This window comes from Prinia subflava, chromosome 5 (genome assembly GCF_021018805.1).
Source record: "Prinia subflava isolate CZ2003 ecotype Zambia chromosome 5, Cam_Psub_1.2, whole genome shotgun sequence".
NCBI classification, from domain to species: domain Eukaryota; kingdom Metazoa; phylum Chordata; class Aves; order Passeriformes; family Cisticolidae; genus Prinia; species Prinia subflava.
In genome coordinates, this window is record NC_086251.1 from 13804304 (window position 1) to 13822635 (window position 18332).

The 18332-nt window shown below is 35.8% G+C and overlaps 1 protein-coding gene across 10 annotated transcripts in view; it reads right to left on the reverse strand.

Moving 5' to 3' along the window:
• SOX6 (SRY-box transcription factor 6) overlaps window positions 1–18332 on the reverse strand; it is a 367386-nt gene that overhangs the window by 160824 nt on the left and 188230 nt on the right. For all 10 annotated transcript variants that reach the window (XM_063398073.1, XM_063398072.1, XM_063398071.1 and 7 more), the window contains one exon: window positions 11390–11479. In XM_063398073.1, the coding sequence (XP_063254143.1) occupies window positions 11390–11479 (90 nt within the window). The remainder of the gene's footprint in view (window positions 1–11389; window positions 11480–18332) is intronic.

The following is an 18332-nucleotide window of genomic DNA, read 5'->3' on the forward strand; positions in this document are numbered from 1 at the left end:
AGGGTCCCATTCAGTCATGCTGTAAGTGTTGGAGTGAGCCTTTTGGAAGGAACCATTTTGTCCTTTGTGAAGACTATTTCATTAAAACAAGTTAAAAACCTTTCATTTTCAATCCATCAATCTTCAGTTTTCCCTCACTTCCAGACTTGAACTTCACAATAATTTCTGTGTGTTCAATTTATTTAAATATTTTACATAGACATAAATGTCGTAATGTGAATTTTTTATGGCAGATTCAGCTGGTGAGCAATTAACACCTATATTCTGTCATGGGTTATTTGCTGCTGATCACCATAGCCCTTCATTGGTTGCAACTATAGTTCAGAAAAGAGTTTTTCTCAGTGGTTTTGACTACAGCATACATGGAAGAGGACGTGAAGAGGCAAAGTGGGAGAAGAACCTCACCTAGCTAATAAGTTAACCAAACCTTAGTTATGTGTAGAGATTGACTGTGGTTTTTCCAGGTCAGCAGAGGGAGAATTTTCACTGTGTCCCACTCTTAGCACCAAGTGCTGATATCTGTCTGACAGTGGGATAAGTTTTCTGAGAGTATGCAGAGACACAAAGTGCCTTTGTGAATCATTGCTATCTTGAAAAGTGGCAGACCTTAACCTAATAGGATTAAGTATTTTTTTTTTTTTTTAGGAAAACCCTTATCCTTCAGAAGTGGGCACTCTGTCTTTGGCTGAAGTCTGAGAGGCACAAAATTGCACTGTATAACCCCTGGGAGGGGAAGAAAGCAACAACAATAACAACAAAAAATAGATAGGAGTGTCAATTTAATACATCCTGAAGTAGAAAACCTCTGTTTATACTACCCCTAAAAAACATCCACAGTCTTCCTGCGACTCTTGCAGAATCCCAACAATCCATAAGCAAATGTGTCCTGGCACCAGAGGAAGGGAGTGAAGGTAGAGCTTTCAATTAGAAGTCAACAGGCATGCTACAATTCTTAAGGAATATGGAAAAACTAAACCACAGAACAGCTATGCCCATTCAATTTTCTTGACCTTCCTTAATAAACCTGTTCTTTTGACGTTACCAACTGAGATTTGATGTCCATAAATTTCCCCACATTTAGAACAACTCTTTTATGTAAGCCTACATAAAATACCTGTATACATTACACTGACTTTTTAAATCTTGCAATCTGAGTGTGCCACCTGCAATTAGAAGATTTTGGTTCCGTATCTGTACTAAGGTTCTATTCCAGCTTTCAGGGAGAACTAGAATTGTCTACTAAACTGTGACATCAAAGATCAAATCCCATAATTAAATCTCAAACTACAGTCAACTATAAATAATTTTCTGATCTCAGGGGTTAGAACTGGTATCCTATGTCAACAGAATATTTCAGGGGCATATATCAATCCACAGTATTTCCAAGTCAAAACAAATGCAAAAGATCTATCTTCACACATAGTAGTGTGTTTAAAAATGTCGGAAATGTCAACCGCTTACATACTTTCATATTATCCCTAATTAATACAAATTGCATTTAATTTCACATTTAGTAAAACATATTGCTGCCCAAAATAAGGACTATAATTTTTATCAGCAATTATTATTACTGATGTATCAACACAATTATTTAAATTCAATGTATATAGAGGCAGAATCCATGCAAGCATTTACAGTTTTTGTTCCCTCTGTGTTTCTTCCCTAATTTTTGTGGCTTGGAGCTCCTCCAGATGCAGTCTCTGACTTTGTGGTTTTGTATTTGAGATCCCATCTCCTGATTCATAGCATTCCTTGATTGACAAACAGATTCAGATATGAAAACAAACAGTTACCTGTATATAATCTGTGCCTGACAGCTGCACTGCCACATTTCCCCTTCATGGTGAACCTACTGTTTCAGATTTGACTCCTTTCTTGGGTATCTGAGTTACTGTGTTTACTAAGCTATTCGATAGCTGGTGACATATGTGATCTCCACACTGCAAGTTGCACTTCAGACCCACAGGATTTTCCTCTAGTCCCTCCCTCTTCATAAACTAAATTATTTTAAAAGAACATTGGGTTTTGTATTTCCAAACTGCTATGCCTCCTAATTGAATGCAGAACACTTTCAAATTATTTTCCATTAGAGGCCCGCCTTTTTTTCTGATTTTAATGCACAATATAATACCTTCATTGGAAGATTTAAATTGTTTTACTAGAAGTAAAACCCTTTATTATATGCTTTTTTAGTGGTTTTGTGCTGTACAATGTAGGGTGAATAATGTAAAACATACCAAACAGGATACTCTACTGCAAGCTGCTACTTGCATGCTGCAAACAATCACAGTTTCACTGATAGACTGGGACTTAGCATCTTAAAATTCCTGTGGAAATCAAGTACATTTTAAGTATTGGGTTTGATTATTTAATCAGACAACTTGCATTTTGCCCTGGCTAATTTAGAAGGCTGATAATATTTTACTCATAAAGTAATTGTGCACCTGTTGTGTTGGAAACCTGTTCAAACAAATCTTAATAGACATGAAGATTCATTCCCAACACAAGTGTGTTAGCCTCTCATTACTTCTATCTATGAGGCAACAAATTTTAAGCAGCTATTGAACAGGTCTCAGCCTAATCTTGGATAAGCCTTCGAGAACATTTATGACAATATGTCTAATATTAAACCTTGCTAAAATATATCAATACAGATTAAGGTCAATATTAGGGTATGTGTGTTAAATTAGCAGCAATTTAAAGCAAAAAGAGTAAGAAAGATGTGTTTGTAATAACATGGCTTCAATGTGCAAGCTAATGACAAAGATCCAGTTCTGAACAATAAAACCTGGCTATAAATCTATTAATATTATTATCACAGATAATATTCCTGGGATCAGGGCAGGCTATATCCTTCATAGATTTGTGTTTCCTCATTTCAGCCAAATTTCTATGGAAATTATTTCAATATCTCTCTCTATTTTCTTTTAAATTCGTATATTGGTATTAACTGATTGATGGGACTTCATCTTTTAAGTGCTTTTGAAAATTTTCTCTCCTGAGAAACCATGCCAGAACAAAATTTTTTAAAAAATGGTTGGGATAGAAAACAGATAAACTATTTAGTTTAATACAACATAAATATTGGAGGGACAAACAGAAGGGACATAGTGAATTAATATCAATTCACTCACCAAGTAAGGGGACAGTATTGTGAATGACTTGATTGGAGCAAGGGGATCATGATTAGCCTGAAATCACTTTAATGTCGGCAGGAGGAGGTGAAAATTAGGAAAATGAGCCCAGTTTGGCTAGATCTGCCCTTTGGCAGAGAACTGTCAGATGTCTTTGGTTGGATTCTAAGTGAGGTGACACAGTTAAACAAATCAAGATATCGTGAAAAAAACATCGATAATTAACCTCTTCTAAAAGGTCAACTTGTTTAGGGGGGACAAGGACAACCCTTCTTGTATTTCTTCTTCTATTCCTCATTGAGCTTGGGCTTTTCAGGCAGTGGCTGGGTCAGGTTGCACATTATGTTCTTGCTATTCTCAGTTGCAGGGGAATTACTAAATGTGCTCCTATCTCATTTTTTCTCAATACTAATGCTATGTGCCTTGAGTCTTTCAGATGACATTTCTGACTCGCCTCAGGGTCCAGAGTTTGTTAAGCAAGGTATTTTTATGTACCTCTTAAGGAAAAAAAGAGAATCTGGTATCTCTGGTATCATCAGGACATCCTCATTATCAGACAATATCCACAGATCAAGACCCTGTTTCAAGACACAACTTTGTGTTCAGAATAGGAGTTTAGAATCAACTGAAAGTGGAAGAGATTGCCACAGAGGTCCTCCTTATTCAGTGCCAAAGTTTGATGCTGCTCAGAAAGTGATATTTTAAACAGGGGATTTCTTTCCAAATTAACTGCAGAGGAGGCTGAGGAGAGTGGCCAGAGTGCAGAACAGCTTTCATATAAAGAATAGAAAAATGTATTTTTACTTTTCAACCTGCAAAAGTGACAGAGTGTAGTCTGTCAGAGGAAATGAACAGAGAACAGTTCATTCTGAGAATGTCCATTCCAAGATCTAGGGGACACCTGCAAGGTACTAGGTGCAAATATACAGCATATTGCTAACTGCTGAGCTCATCCCCACAGACTTTGCAGCTGTCTGTTAAAGGGTTCAAAAGTGATTGGACTTGTTCATAGATGATAATTCTATCAAGGGTCATTAAACCTGAATTACCACCTCTGAATCAAGCAACCCATTAATCACATTTTGTGGGAAATTGGAAAAGTATGCTGAGGAAATATTAGTGTATGTTTGCCCTTTCCTTACACCCTTCCACAGGTTGAACAGTGTCCAGGGAGAGAATGCTGCAGGACATTGTGTTCTTTATATGGCACCTAAAGTTCCCTGAACATGAAACACCAATAACAAAAGACTGATAAAAGTACATGTGGAGGTTTCCACAACATCCAAACTGACCAGAAAATTTCAATCTTTTCAGTACTGTGCCTATTTGTGTTTTTCTAGATAAGTGCTGACATTCATCAATTTGTTAGAATTTGACTTTGTAAGTCCGCAGCAACAAGTCAAAAGCACTGAAGCATGATGCAATACAAGAAATGGAGTTTCCACTTTTGTTTTAGCCGTGCAAACTCCTGCATATAGGCTTCCTTTTCCATAAGAGGTTGTATATTTGTCTTTATTAGGAATTTTATTTTGCTAAAGGTAAGAAACTTCATCAGCAACTAAGCTGGGACCAGAGTCAAAAGAAAACTTGCCACCAACATCCTCTTTCAGAGAAGAGGGTGCTAAGTTCCAAGTAGTGATACGTTCTTCAACATAGAAGTCTGTCTATTGCTGTTAAAGGCTCTGTACTTATTAGAGAAGGCAATGACTGATATACTGAAAATCAACATATATATATATATATATATACACACATCACCAAAATAACCTCCCAACAGAGGAAAATGGAAATTTTTTGTGGAAAAAGGGGAGAAAACAAACTTGTAATATTTAGTTTATAGGCAACCTCTTTTCCGGTAAAAAAAATTAGATGGCAGTTGAAAATAAACACATTTTAATACCGTACATTTTCTTGTCACTAATTGTAAAAATAAAGAATGGATCACATTCCAGGAGGCAGTCTGTTCTATGTGCAAAAGAAATGTATGGCTGTTTCAGTTCCTTATTATTAGCATCATTATCCATCTTGCTGCTTTTTCCCATGAACAGTTGATACTATTTCTTTCTATGTTATTTGACACATTTCACAAAAACCCAGAATATAAGTGGGCTGTCATATTTATTTCAGTGTAGTACAAAGTTCATACATTGACCTCTGAATAGTTAAGCTTAGAAATGTACACTGATAAGGTAAAAAACATATAGATTATTTGATTGTGGTAAGTAAAAAATTCATTGTGTGCCTGGAACTAAAGGGCATGCATCCTGCTTGATGTTTTTTTATAAAATATATTCAACAATATGGAAAAGTTGATTTATGTGAAAGGTTGATTACAGTGTAATTTATAGTTCTGGAGTTTTAACAGCTAGAAATGGTAATAGTCATTAACTTTCAACATCAGAAGTAGGCATGATTGTGAGAGGTGGCACTGAAATACAACCCTCTCACCAAAAGACTAGAACAACAAAAATGTTTGGCTTTTTTAAATGTGAAAAACAGCTTCAATCCTACCAAGACTTATATGTACATAATTTAAACACTAGCACTATGTACAGTGAGCAGTCCAATCTCTTCCCCAGAACTACCCTCTGCCTACAGATAGGGGTATATCTATTTAAATCCAGAATCTGAAGAAACATATTTCATATTTTAAAAAAAGTCATGAAGACATAAGACATTATAGTTGAATGTGTTTCACATGGGTGGCTAGTCTAATTGTGCTTGTATCTTGACCATAACAAATAGATCACAATGGGGCTTGGTAAGCTTAACCACAATATTTTTATTTTTGAACTCGTTACCTTCTTTAAGCAAATTCTACTAAAGGGCGTGAAAACATTAACTGTTGAAAGTGCTTATGAGATATTCAGGCATTCAAATGTCTTAATTTAGAGGGTCAGGTTAGACCTGGAAGCATAGCCCTTGTACCATGTTACACAAATGCTAGTGGCTGTAGAAATGGCAAAACAAAAGTACTGCTCTGATCTGGAGAGATGTGACACAAAGCTAAACATATCACTTCACTGGATCATGGCAATAAATTCATTACGAGAAACCTTTATAGCCTGTGGTATATTCCCAAGCAGGACCAATTTCTTGAGGATTTGGGTGTAGGGGTTCTGGGCTGTGCTGTTTTGTAGAATGTTTTCATTGGTTTCACTAATTGGAACCAGTTGATTCTGCTTCCTGTGTATTGATTTTTTAAATCGTAGCACTTAACAATGATTCTAATGTATCATAACACTTTAGACCTTAATCATATAGTAGGGCTTCTGCTTGTAGCTTTTGTTTGAGTTTTAATTAAGAAGACCTTGTGTCTCAAAGCCTGAGCTGGGTTTTTAATTGCTAGTATGTATATCACACTGACTTCAAAAGAAATAAAATATGTTTATAACAGAGAGCACAAAGGAGAGCTTTGAAATGTCTATAGCCATACAAAGTGACATAATTAAAAACCTCTGAGTGCCTCTGTGATATAAGACTTATATATATTTATTTATACATATTTATGAGGCAGATTGTTATATACCCTTAGACTTCATGAGAAAGAATTTTCAGCAATTATACTGAAAAATAATTACTACAAATTCAGACTACGATGTTGATCAGAGCTAAAGGAAAACAGATTTATTTTCCTCAAAATGGACTTCAAATTTGATATAGGACAGCAAGAAACACCCAAAAGCTTATCTTATCTTATAAAATAGAAGCAAAAATAACATTTTAAAATGTTTTGTAAATCATGGATGTTTTTAAAAAGATTAATTCACTGTAAAAACCACAACTTTCTCAAGGATTCATTCATGCATAACTCTTTCCAAGACTATTCCAGAAATGGAGAGTGTTAAATTACTGGATTCAAACAGTTGTTCCTCACTGCCCTCTTCCAGTCATTAATACACACAAAAAAAAGCTCCTAGAAAACACCTCCTTGCATCCCTCCTGTTCTCATACCAGGCACAAATATCCTCTCCAAAATTGTTTGTGGATATCTTCCAAGAACACCATCAAGTGGGTGAAGTTGCTTCATCATACTAAATTCAACTTTTCCTAGGAAATAGGAATGCTGCCTCCCACCTACCCAAATATTTTGAGGCCATTAAATGTGCACGTCACACAAAATGGGGGGTTCAGACTCTTACTACTAAAGCTACAAATATAAAAGGAGATGGGATAAGCACGTCAAGCATAATGGAAACAGCCCTCTGTGTTGGATAAAGCCATGGACATCAATCACTCACCTCCCCAAAATAGAGTCTACTGTACAAAGACAGCATGTGACATTCAAGTCACAATGCCTATAAATATAGAGAGCTCCCGTTGTAAACACCACCAATGGAAGGCAGAGGACTAACCTGCAGCACAGTAGCTGCTGACCCGGGAGTCACTCTCCTCTAAGGCTGCTAGACCAATTCTGACCCTTTCACGATAACATCATTGCTTAAGTTACTTAAAGACTGACCTTTCTTATTTGATCTTCAAAGACTCTGCATGCTGAGAAAGACCATTGCGGGCTATTTCAGTAGGACAACTGCCTGATGCATGCAAGACCGTGCTATTCCAGAGATTTATATTTGGAACAGAAACAGAAAACTTAAAACAGACTCTGTATAGTGATAAATGATGCTACTCTGCCTAGCTGTGGCTGCTGAAGAAAAACTAGATAACCAAGCAACAGAAACACACGCAGTGAGGGAGGATGAGGACAGAACTTGTGCACCCAAATATCTGGAAATAAGGAAAAGAGCCCTGCCTCACTTTGTTTATTCAAATATGTAATAACAACAATTAGAGTGAAAAGTATTTCCTGATCCTAATTTTTATACAAAAGAAACCAAATACTGCAAAAGCCAGATGTAAGCCTAACCAAATTGCTTGTAATCCTTAAATAAATCTATTTGTATGCACATCCTAGTAAATAACATACAATCTAATGATTTGCACAGACAGCTGAGGGGGGTGTTTCCAGGTGAGCAAGGCATTTAACTCAGGTCAACTGCTTCAGAGACCTTTGAAAATTTGACCTATGTGTTTCATTTATAAACATATCAAATGAACAAGCAGACTTATTTAACCACTGGAATTTGGCTACAAAGCATTCTGCCAGATTCTCCTCAGTTTCATGCAACCTCCCTGAAGTCAATGGCTTGTTTGGCTGGAATTCAAGGAAGAATCTGGACCATTATCAATAACTGAAATCCTAATAAAGAAACTCAGAAAAAGCAATTTTACAAGTGAAGCACACTATGCAAGAGTAATTGTGAACAGGAACAATCCCACACTGAGAAAAAATGAATTATTCACTGTTTGTTACTTTTGTGTTGGCCTCTATTGTCTGAATTAATAGATATAGTTTATAATTATATCTTGATTAATACTATTGTGTTCTAAATATAGAAGGTAAAGCAAGAAAATACCGTTTTTATTTGTTTCTCTCAGCCAATTATCTTTTCTTCTTGTCTGTGTGCTTCCCAAACATGAATAGAAACAGTTTGTGTCAGTGGTACTTTTTTTTTCCTGCTTTCATCCTTTTTTCTGGCACTGATTCTTAGTGAACTGCCTTCCCACAACCAAGATGCTAGTCTTGCACTGAAGGGGGAGGGCTGTGGTTGTGCAGACAGAGGAAGAATATGTGCTCAGGTTATCCTTAGTGAGAACAACGCCTTCTCTCTAAAATAAACAACTCCCAGTAACAGTCAGTGCAAAGAGCAGTTCCTCACAGAACCACACCTTCCTTTCTTATAATCAAGATTGTTTTCCCCTAATGAACTCATTTATTTATTTTTACCACATCACTTCATGTCTTTAAGTTAGGATCAGTAATATGAGCAGAAATTCTGCACAAGGTCAATCCAATAAAATTTTGAATCTAATGGAAATTAAGGAAAAATATATCTGACCTCCCAAAGACAACAGATTTTCAAAAGCAGTTCTTTCAGATACCAGAATGCCCTGCCAGTTACCTGGCTGGAAATTCAATCATCTCTATGAAAATGAACTTCATGACTGTGGAGTCCACCACCTTGAACAATGAAAGTATTTATTTTAAAGTATGCTTTCCCCTATTTTTTGTTTCCTTCGTGTAATCAGGTTTTCATGCTGCCATGTGCTAGATTATTATTTGTTTGTGGGCTTTTATTTTTTCCTTTCTGAGCTGATTTAACTACACAGATGCTAATAGGAGGTAATAGCAGCCTATTGGGTTAACAGTGGTTGTATGGCTCGGGGGTAACCAGCCTGGAGACAATGGTAAGGCCGTGGGTTTGGAGCCCAACAGGAAAGGATTCCCACTTCAGACCCTTTCCTACTCCAGCTGTGAAACCCTGCGCCTAGTTTTCTTCTTCTATAAAACAACACTGATGCCTTTGTCAAGGGGTTTGAAGTGTAAAGCATAACACAACAGCAGCCATAATATGTCTTCCATGTTAGTTCTATTTTTAAAAAAATTAAATGCAGCTGCAGTAGCAAAGATTCAGCATCGCATCTTGCTGGAAGCCAACTAGCAGCGTGGATGAATATTGCAGACATTATGACAACTTAAGGACAGGTTACACAGGAAATGGGCTGTGGATACTAACTGAGGGATTAGCAACACATAAATCTGCTGAGCCCAATCTGATGATCCTTTTTGTACAGCTAATAGGCTGCTCCCCTGGAAAAGATAGGTGAGAATTCTTCCAGATCTGAGTGAGAGTGCTTTGTAGGTAGATGAGAAAAGGATGAGAGGCAAGAACTCTTCCCACTCACTCTGCAGAGAACATATATGCTAAGAAAATAGGAGGAACATCGTAAATCCAGAAAAACAAACCTTTCTTTTTCAATAAATGAGATGTCATTAGAAAGCATTTTGTGCCATGTAAAAGAATAAAGAACATTATTCTGCATTGTTAGAGATGCCACCTCTTTTAAATTTGATTCGCTAATAGCATTCAAGTAGTTTCTATTTAAAGACTAAGCAGCTATATTTTGCAATTAATAGACAATAATAATTCAACTAGCATTCAATGTTTTCCACACTATTAAGAGACAATACGGCTTTAAATAGATTGTGATTTCAATACTTTTTTTTTTTATTTTATTGGGGTCAATTTTAACATGTTTCTGCAAAATTGTATGCTATGTTTCTGTCACTGATATTACTATAGGATTTCTCTACCTGCCTAACATATATACATTGTCGTAATTCTACCAGAAAAATCAGGAGAATCCAACAGATTTTTGGTCCTGAAGGAACCAATTATAACTTACTTATTAAAAAGGGCCAATCTTTCATCTACTTGTATAATAAAAAAAAAAAAAAAATTTGAACTATCCTGAATTTCCCCAGTGGAAATTTAAATCCCTAAGCATCAATTTTCATCAAATAGACTATATATATATATTTTTTTTTTACATTAAAGAATTTTACGGGAAAGATTTATTAATATGATGAAGATGACTCTTTGCTTCCACACCTCTGTAGCTGCAGTTTAACAAAATTATACAAATGAAGAGAAATAAATCTTGGGTACTTTGTGTATTCCTCAAACATGCCTTATGACCCCTTCTCACAGCACAAAAAAAAGCACATGTTAAATTTGTTGCTTAATCAATAATACAGAATTTCTTCTCACTAAGAAAATGCATGGAAGAATTGATGGGTGGGGGAAAATCACTTCAAGTTTTCTACCTAGTACTTAATTGTCAAGAGAATTCCACTTTTCCTAGGAATCTGGCTCAAGAAATAATGAGAATACTGGAAGTCATTGCCCACGTAGACAACAAATTTTGCGCTGATTTCAGTAAGCCCCAAATTTCATCCAGACCTATTCTATCTCTGCATAAGGGGATTAATAGAAACTTTTTTTTCAACTTTGAATCACATATTTAGAATAGCAATGACATGATTACCGCCTTTTGTAATCTGAAAGCTATTTCTACACACAGTTTGTGCAACTGGGCAGAAGCAGTACCAAGTACTGGTACCTCTACTCGTCCTCCTCTTCCTCTGCTCAGAGGCACATGGCTGATGTCAGTGAACTAATGTAGGTAACCTGGTGCTTTGTGATAACATCCCTGATACTGCCTATAACTGATGGTGACAAACTCCATTTCTTTGGCACACTCATCCATCATTTCAAAGATACGCATTAAAACCAGGGTGAGCACCCTCTAGTCATAACAGCTATTTCTATTATTTTTTCTGAACTTTCAAAAATCCTCAATCTCCTTCTTAAAATATCTGCAAACATTTAAAATTTGATCTAGAGAGATACCTTTGATGTCTCCAAGGAGATCACTTGTGTTTAATTTTTCCATCTTCTCCTTCCAGTCTTTAGAAAGTAGCTTTTCCATACAGGATGAATCTAATTTGAAAAAAGAAAAAAAAATGGAATTATCAAACATATTCTTACAGGCAAACAGGTGCCACCTTCATTTTAAAACTGTTCTCCCAGTACCAGTCGAACCATAGCTTAGAAAGGAAATGAACTTGCAGCCAACCAGAGTTCTTATTTAACTGCATTTTAAATCCAAAGTAATTCCCCCAAGGTTAATGGAGTTACTATGGATTTAACAAGGGTCTAATTGAAAGAAAAACTTCGGTGAGTATTTATGCATGCTAACTGCCAATTTACATGCATAGATTGCCAATGTATATATGAATTCTGTCTTTTTCATTTGAGAATGATTGTACACTCGAAATTATACATGAAGATTTAGTAGCTTTTTTTGGAAATTTGGCACACAGTGACATCTGAAACCCATTTTTATACCCATGTCAATGCAAAAGTTATTCATGTGATGTCTCCGTGGAATTCATGAAAGCACTCTACATACTCGCTGTTCACAGTATCAGAAATTTTCTCAGCACACTATAAACAACATGCAATGATTAGAAGATAGGCTTTCGTCATATGAACTTCAGAATACATTTCAAGGCTTTGCCCCAGTCTGGGAGGCCTTCTGTAGGCAAAACTGTCACTTTTACTTTTTGGAGAAAGTAAAAGATTGGCCCTGGTAAACGTCCTATGATCAGACCCTAATCCCACTACAAAATTTTATGTTGAGCATTAGAGACTTCAATAAATTCTAAAGGTTTTTTTCAGACCCTAAATTAAACTAATTGGCTCTGGTGCCTAAATTATAGATAACCTTGCAGATACCTAGAAAAGGTGATTTTTAAGATAGAAATTCTTATGAAGGGAGCCTACAAGACTGCAAATTCTCCTGGAGGGAGCCTGTAAGAAAGATGGAGACTATTTACAAGAGAAGGTAGTGACAAGTTAAGGGGGAATGGCTTCAAACTGAAAAGAGAGTAGGTTTAGACTAGATATTAGGAGAAAATTCTTTCCTGGGAGGGTGGTGAGGCACTGGCACAGGTTGCCCAGAGAAGCTGTGGGTGCTCCATCCATGGCAGTGTTCAAGGCCAGGCTGGACGGGGCTCTGAGCAGCCTGGGATAGTGGAAGGTGTCCCTGCCCATGGCAGGGGGTTGGAATAAAATGATCTTTAATGTCCCTTCCAACCCAGGCCATTCTCTGATTCTGTGGTTCATGTGATATGGGGTTTTTATTACTTTTAGGAAGCACAATTCAGATTTCCAAACAATTATCAAGAAAACTTCACAAACAACTCAACACTCATTTTTCCTTCCCAGTTAGTAATAATAAAATCTCTGCTAAACTTTTTGTACTTACTTTCACCTGTAGGTAGACTCACCAGCAATGTCTGTGCTAAACTCCATGGAAACCCTTAGGCCCAGTTTGCAAAATATGGAAACCATTACCTACATGTAACTCATTCCCAAAACAAACCTCGCAGAGGGCCTTTCTTGTAGGGCCACACTTCACTCCAGGCACTGCTGAGCACAGAGCTCCTTGACACACGCACTGGGGACAGCCACACACCTTCTCCTCCTGGAAATTCTCATACCAAGGGGCACTTGTTTGAGAAGACCAATTTGCACAATGCTTTCTAAGCAGCCAATAATATTCCAATTTTAATTATTTTTGTACCGGTCCCACTCCAGTCACAAATTAACGGCGGGTTGTATGAGAAGGCAGAATTCAGTCTAACTTAACTTCCACTGAATTACTGGCAGATTAAGGTCAAACAGCAGCAGAAACTCTCATCTCAGCAGTCCCAGCAGAAGCACCCGCACACGTGAAAGCAAGAGCAAAAAGCCCAGATTTAAGAATGGCAACACAGATCATATCATTGCAATGGGTAACAGTTTGTTCTGCTTCAGAGGGTTTCAAAAATACTCAGAGAGAGGAGAAACATCCAAAGAGGTCACAAAAGGAGGAGTTAAAGATTTAGGGAGAAGTTTAAGGAAGAAAATGGTCATATGGCCAATCATACTTTAGGGTACAAGTAATTTCAGCCTAACAATTCATTAGTATAACTCAGCTGTCATAAACAAACAAACAAAAACCCCAAATAAAACAAAAACCAGTTGAAAGCAAACCAAACTGTAACTACCAAGAGATCAAAGATCAGGTTTTAATTGCAACACATTTTCACCGTGCAAGCCTCCACGGAAAGAAAACACAGCTCATAAATATTTTTGAAGTAATATTTCAGCAGAAAAGCTAATTTATTTACTAATTATATCTTTCTATGAAAGAGACAAAATTAAGGAGCTGTAAGTTGCAATAGGCAGTGTTAAAATACTAGTTATATAATAACAATTTAAATTTAACAATAACAGGCACTTTTATGAGTTCTGGCCTGATAATAGGAGAATCAAGAAATAACCATCAATTATCAATAGAACATTATAATTTGTCCTTTTTTGTGATATCATGATTAGTTTAAAAAGAGGTTTCTGTGTTTCTCCCCTGCCAAAATTTCAGACCCCTCATCCCTGAAAAAAAAGCTTTAGAATTTTATTTAGATGTTTAAGTTATGTATTCTAGTGCTTTTAAGTAAGAGGCTTCTTTCAAATCACACAAAGAAAAACAAATTTCTATTAAAAAAAAAAAAACTATCGTATTACTGGAGTTGATAAAATACTTTCCTCAAAAGCACTTGTTTTATTTCTTCTCTCACTGTTCCTAAGAACCCCCATGCTTATCTGTAGTGTTCTTATATTATGTAAGGGCAAAAAATGTATTTCTAAAGACAGAATGGAAAAGAGCTAGATTGAAAAGCAGCTCTATTTGTGTGCCTTTTTGATATAATCGCATTGCTAGTTAGAATTTTTCTCTACAAATGACTGAAAAAATCCTTAAGAAAGAGTTCTCTTAACACCCTTATCTCATTCAAATTCTGTGTTCTGGATCTGACCACACAATTTATAGCTACTGTATTTTGCTATTGGAAGGATTACAAAAATGATTACACAATGAGCCTTTTAATAAACTTTTTTATATCATTGTAAAAGTGGCACTGTGAAAATCCTGTAAATTTTCAATTACGATGTTTATTCTGCATAATTTTTCAAATTTAAAATAATGACATGTGGTGAAAGCCCTCTGGATGTCCTCCACATTTGACCAAAAACTAATATAAAGGCTTATACTTGAAAGGCATGACTCCCTTCAAGTTCTGTATTCCGCATTCACAAACACACATTTTGAAAAGGTTTTTGAATCAGAAAGGGATTTTTCTTCTTTCTGAACTGAAAATTAATTTTTACAGACATATAAAATCTACAGAGATATCTTCTGACATAAGTAAAATGTCTTCATCCATATTGATTCATTTTCTGATTTGATTCATTATAGAAACAAAACATCTACTTGGAATCCAGCACTGAACAGAGAAGAAAGGAGCCCGAATTCACATCTGCACTGCATCACTCTCTCTGCACTGCTTCAGCACCGTTCCAAAACCTTGTGGATCCTGACATTTTCAAAATTCAGGGGTATTCTTGCTAAAGACAATTATAAAAGAAGCAATGAAAGAAATTAGCATTTATACATTTTTAGCTTTTCTCACTGACTTTATAAACCACAGTCAGGCTTGTGCAGCAAAGTAGCATATTTTCTACTGGCACATGTAAGATCAAACTCGTGAAGTTGCACTGGAGCAATTTATTCTATTAAAAAACACACAGCTCCTCTCCCTTTATATTCTTCTCTTGTGAACTAGGAAAAAATTTCCTTCAAGGACAGCAAACAGGTTAAGTATAATTATGATGACTAAATTAAATCATTGAGTATTATTTAATATCACGGTTTGTTACATACTTAGTTAGCAATTTTAATTGTAAACTAAAGGACTTTAAAGTACTGTGAGAATCTTGTTAGACATGACAGTTTTGCAAAGGTGAATGAGAGGAGGATGTTAAAAGATATATAATCAGGAGAAAAAAAAGCTGAGGGAAAAAAACCCTAGGTGTTAGATGAAAAGGATCTCTTCACAATGACAAAGCATCGATGAAAAGAATTAACATTTGTCCGCTGGGTAATCAATCAGTCATGGAATGGATGGAATCCAGCTCTTTGTTGCACGGCTGGTGATGAAGAACGAGTGTGTTAGCTATCACAGCCAAGCTCTCAACTTCTTCTGACTGAATGAAAGTCATCTTGTTTGAATCAGGACTAGCTTTTGCCTCTTTTCTCATCCTTAGTCTTCCCCTTTTTCAGTTCTGGGATTTTTTCCCTTTTAATTTCACTTTTACATTCTTCAACAAGTTACTCACCCCTGCTATAGCTGACATGAATACTGTATGACCTGACAGTGGCCTGCACCTAACCTCATTGATTTTGGGAGGTTGTTCCTTTTTTTTTTCCTCTTAATTCACTGAAGTACCCTCCTATTACTTTCTTTGAAATACAGATTTAAAAAAAAAAAGAAAAAAAAAAAAAAAGGCATTCATGCCATGTGTGAGTTTTTGTTTTTTTATGGTAAAGTCATACATAAAAGAAAACCTAAATGTGAGAGTGCAGCAGTAAAACTTCAAAGCACTGACTGTCAGACATTATTATTTCAAATCAGCTTTGACTTTTTGAGACTTAATAAAACACTATAGTACAGACTGGCATATTTATAACACCTATACCAGTGATCAACTGAACTGTCTTATCCTTTCTACTGTGCAGTGCCTTGTTATTTCTTTTATAATAAGCCTCCCTCAAAACATGTTGTAACAATACTGCAAATGGATAATTATTAATGATATGAGCTCTAAAACATGACTTGTTTTGCATACAATTCTTTTTGAATACACACATTACTTTGTGACAGAAGACAAAAGCACATTGATTTATTAATAATGATTGCAAATGCACAGCAAGTTCATAAACAATACAGAAATATAATCCAATCAAAGGTATAGAGGTATAGGTGACATATTTCTACGTGCATCTGAATTGTTACATCTCAAGGAAAGAGACACTGGGAAAGACAAGCTAGAGGATTTAGAAGAGAAATCAGGCATGCTGCAAGAGAAATTGCTCTAAAATGTGATCAGATCAACAGTAGGAGGAGGATAAAGTTCTTTTCTGCATTTTAGAAGAATGTTACTACAGAACTAAAGGCGTCTTTGTCTCTGTTTCAGGACTAAATCTAGAGTTATATCCTATTATAATTTACTAGATGTTTTTAAACATAAAAATATCACATTTGGCAGGGTTTGGGACTAAATATCAATTTGCAAGTTCCTTCATCTCTATTGTTCTATATTCCCCAAGCTACTCTCATTACATTTATTTGCCTTCAGCTCCATGGGAGAAAAGGTGTCCTTTGGACCAACCTTTGTCCAATGAGTTCACATGCCTCATTCAAGTCTGTATAAGAAAAACAGCACAAGTGGAATTAGCCTGTCAGCATCTATGAAATATTTGTTTGAGAAAAAGTATTGTGTGGTGTTTTTTTTCTCTTTGAAAGAATGTTAAATAAGATTAGGAACTCCTTGTGACAGACATTTGTGTGCTTTCTAGACCTATGGCACTTGATTCCTTCTACAGAAGAGCTGCTTTTTCCCCCAAAACCAAAGCTGCAAATTAACATTGCAATGACTGCCATTTCTGACCTGCTTCCTCTTGCACCTTTGCACATCTCACCCCACGCTTCAAGTGCAAAAGTGTTCTTTTCAAGTGGTTGAAGCTAAGGACATGACATCTAAAATAATAACAACGCAATACATCTAAAAGAGGAAGATTTGTTTCAATATTATTCACAGAATGCTAAATCCTCTTCTGAGTAGAAAAATCTAAATGAAGCCAGTACAAATATTTCTGAATAATAGTCAAGCAAAATTTAGTTTTACTCAAGTCAATCTTTTTTACTTACAATTAAACTAAAACAGCAGGTCCATTGTTGCTACTATTAGATCCGGTCACAAAAATTGTAAAATATTCAGAAGATTGAATATGTTTTTTAAAAACCTGTGATGAGTTTTAATATACCTGTGTTTGGACCTTTAGTTAATAGATCCCTCTGTTAATTGAATGCCAGAGTACATGGCAACAGTTTATGTGTCTTTTTTAAGTTCACTGCCAATCTGAGTTCCTTGAGGTAAAAAGCCACATAGCATAGGATGAAATCATACAAATATTTCCTAATTTTCCCACTTCATGTTATGTATTTTAAAATTATATGCAAACTCTAACATTTCAGTATCAAAGAGAAAATCAAATGGTTAATTTAATTCGCTTTGAAAGAACACAATTTTATAATCTTCTAACAATTCAAAATTAAATTAAGAACTTCATATTTTTATTCACTGCTTGAAAAAGAAATAGTTTAACCATGACTATTAGAAACTTAACTGCTGGATGATATATCTATTCTGTTTTAATTCAAAGATGTAAAATTTGTGTAACATTACTAAAATAGAGTCTCTGTTGCCATAGTTCCTTTTTTTCTTCTTTCCAACACAAATTATCCTTTTCTGTCTCAATAAACTTTAAATAAAAGAAAAGGAGACAGCAACAATACAAAACTAATCAAAAATCAGCCTGAAGGCTTAACATCCATATTTCCAATAGACTGCCACTGCCTCTTGCTCATAAGCAGCTTGGCTTCAATCTTGCTGTCAGCAGAGCAGCAGGTCAGGGAAGTCTCATCTCATCCTTCTCAATTTCCATACCGTTCTTGTACCATAATTAATTGTCATGGTCTAACAGAAAATTAAAATATAAGGTGTTTCGACACATTGTTAGCCAGTGAACTGATCTCTTTGGCCAGCTTCTCAAGAATTTCTCAATTTAATAAGCTCTCCAAATTCAAGTTTTTGAAAAACAAGACAAAAAATCACAACTCAAAAATGA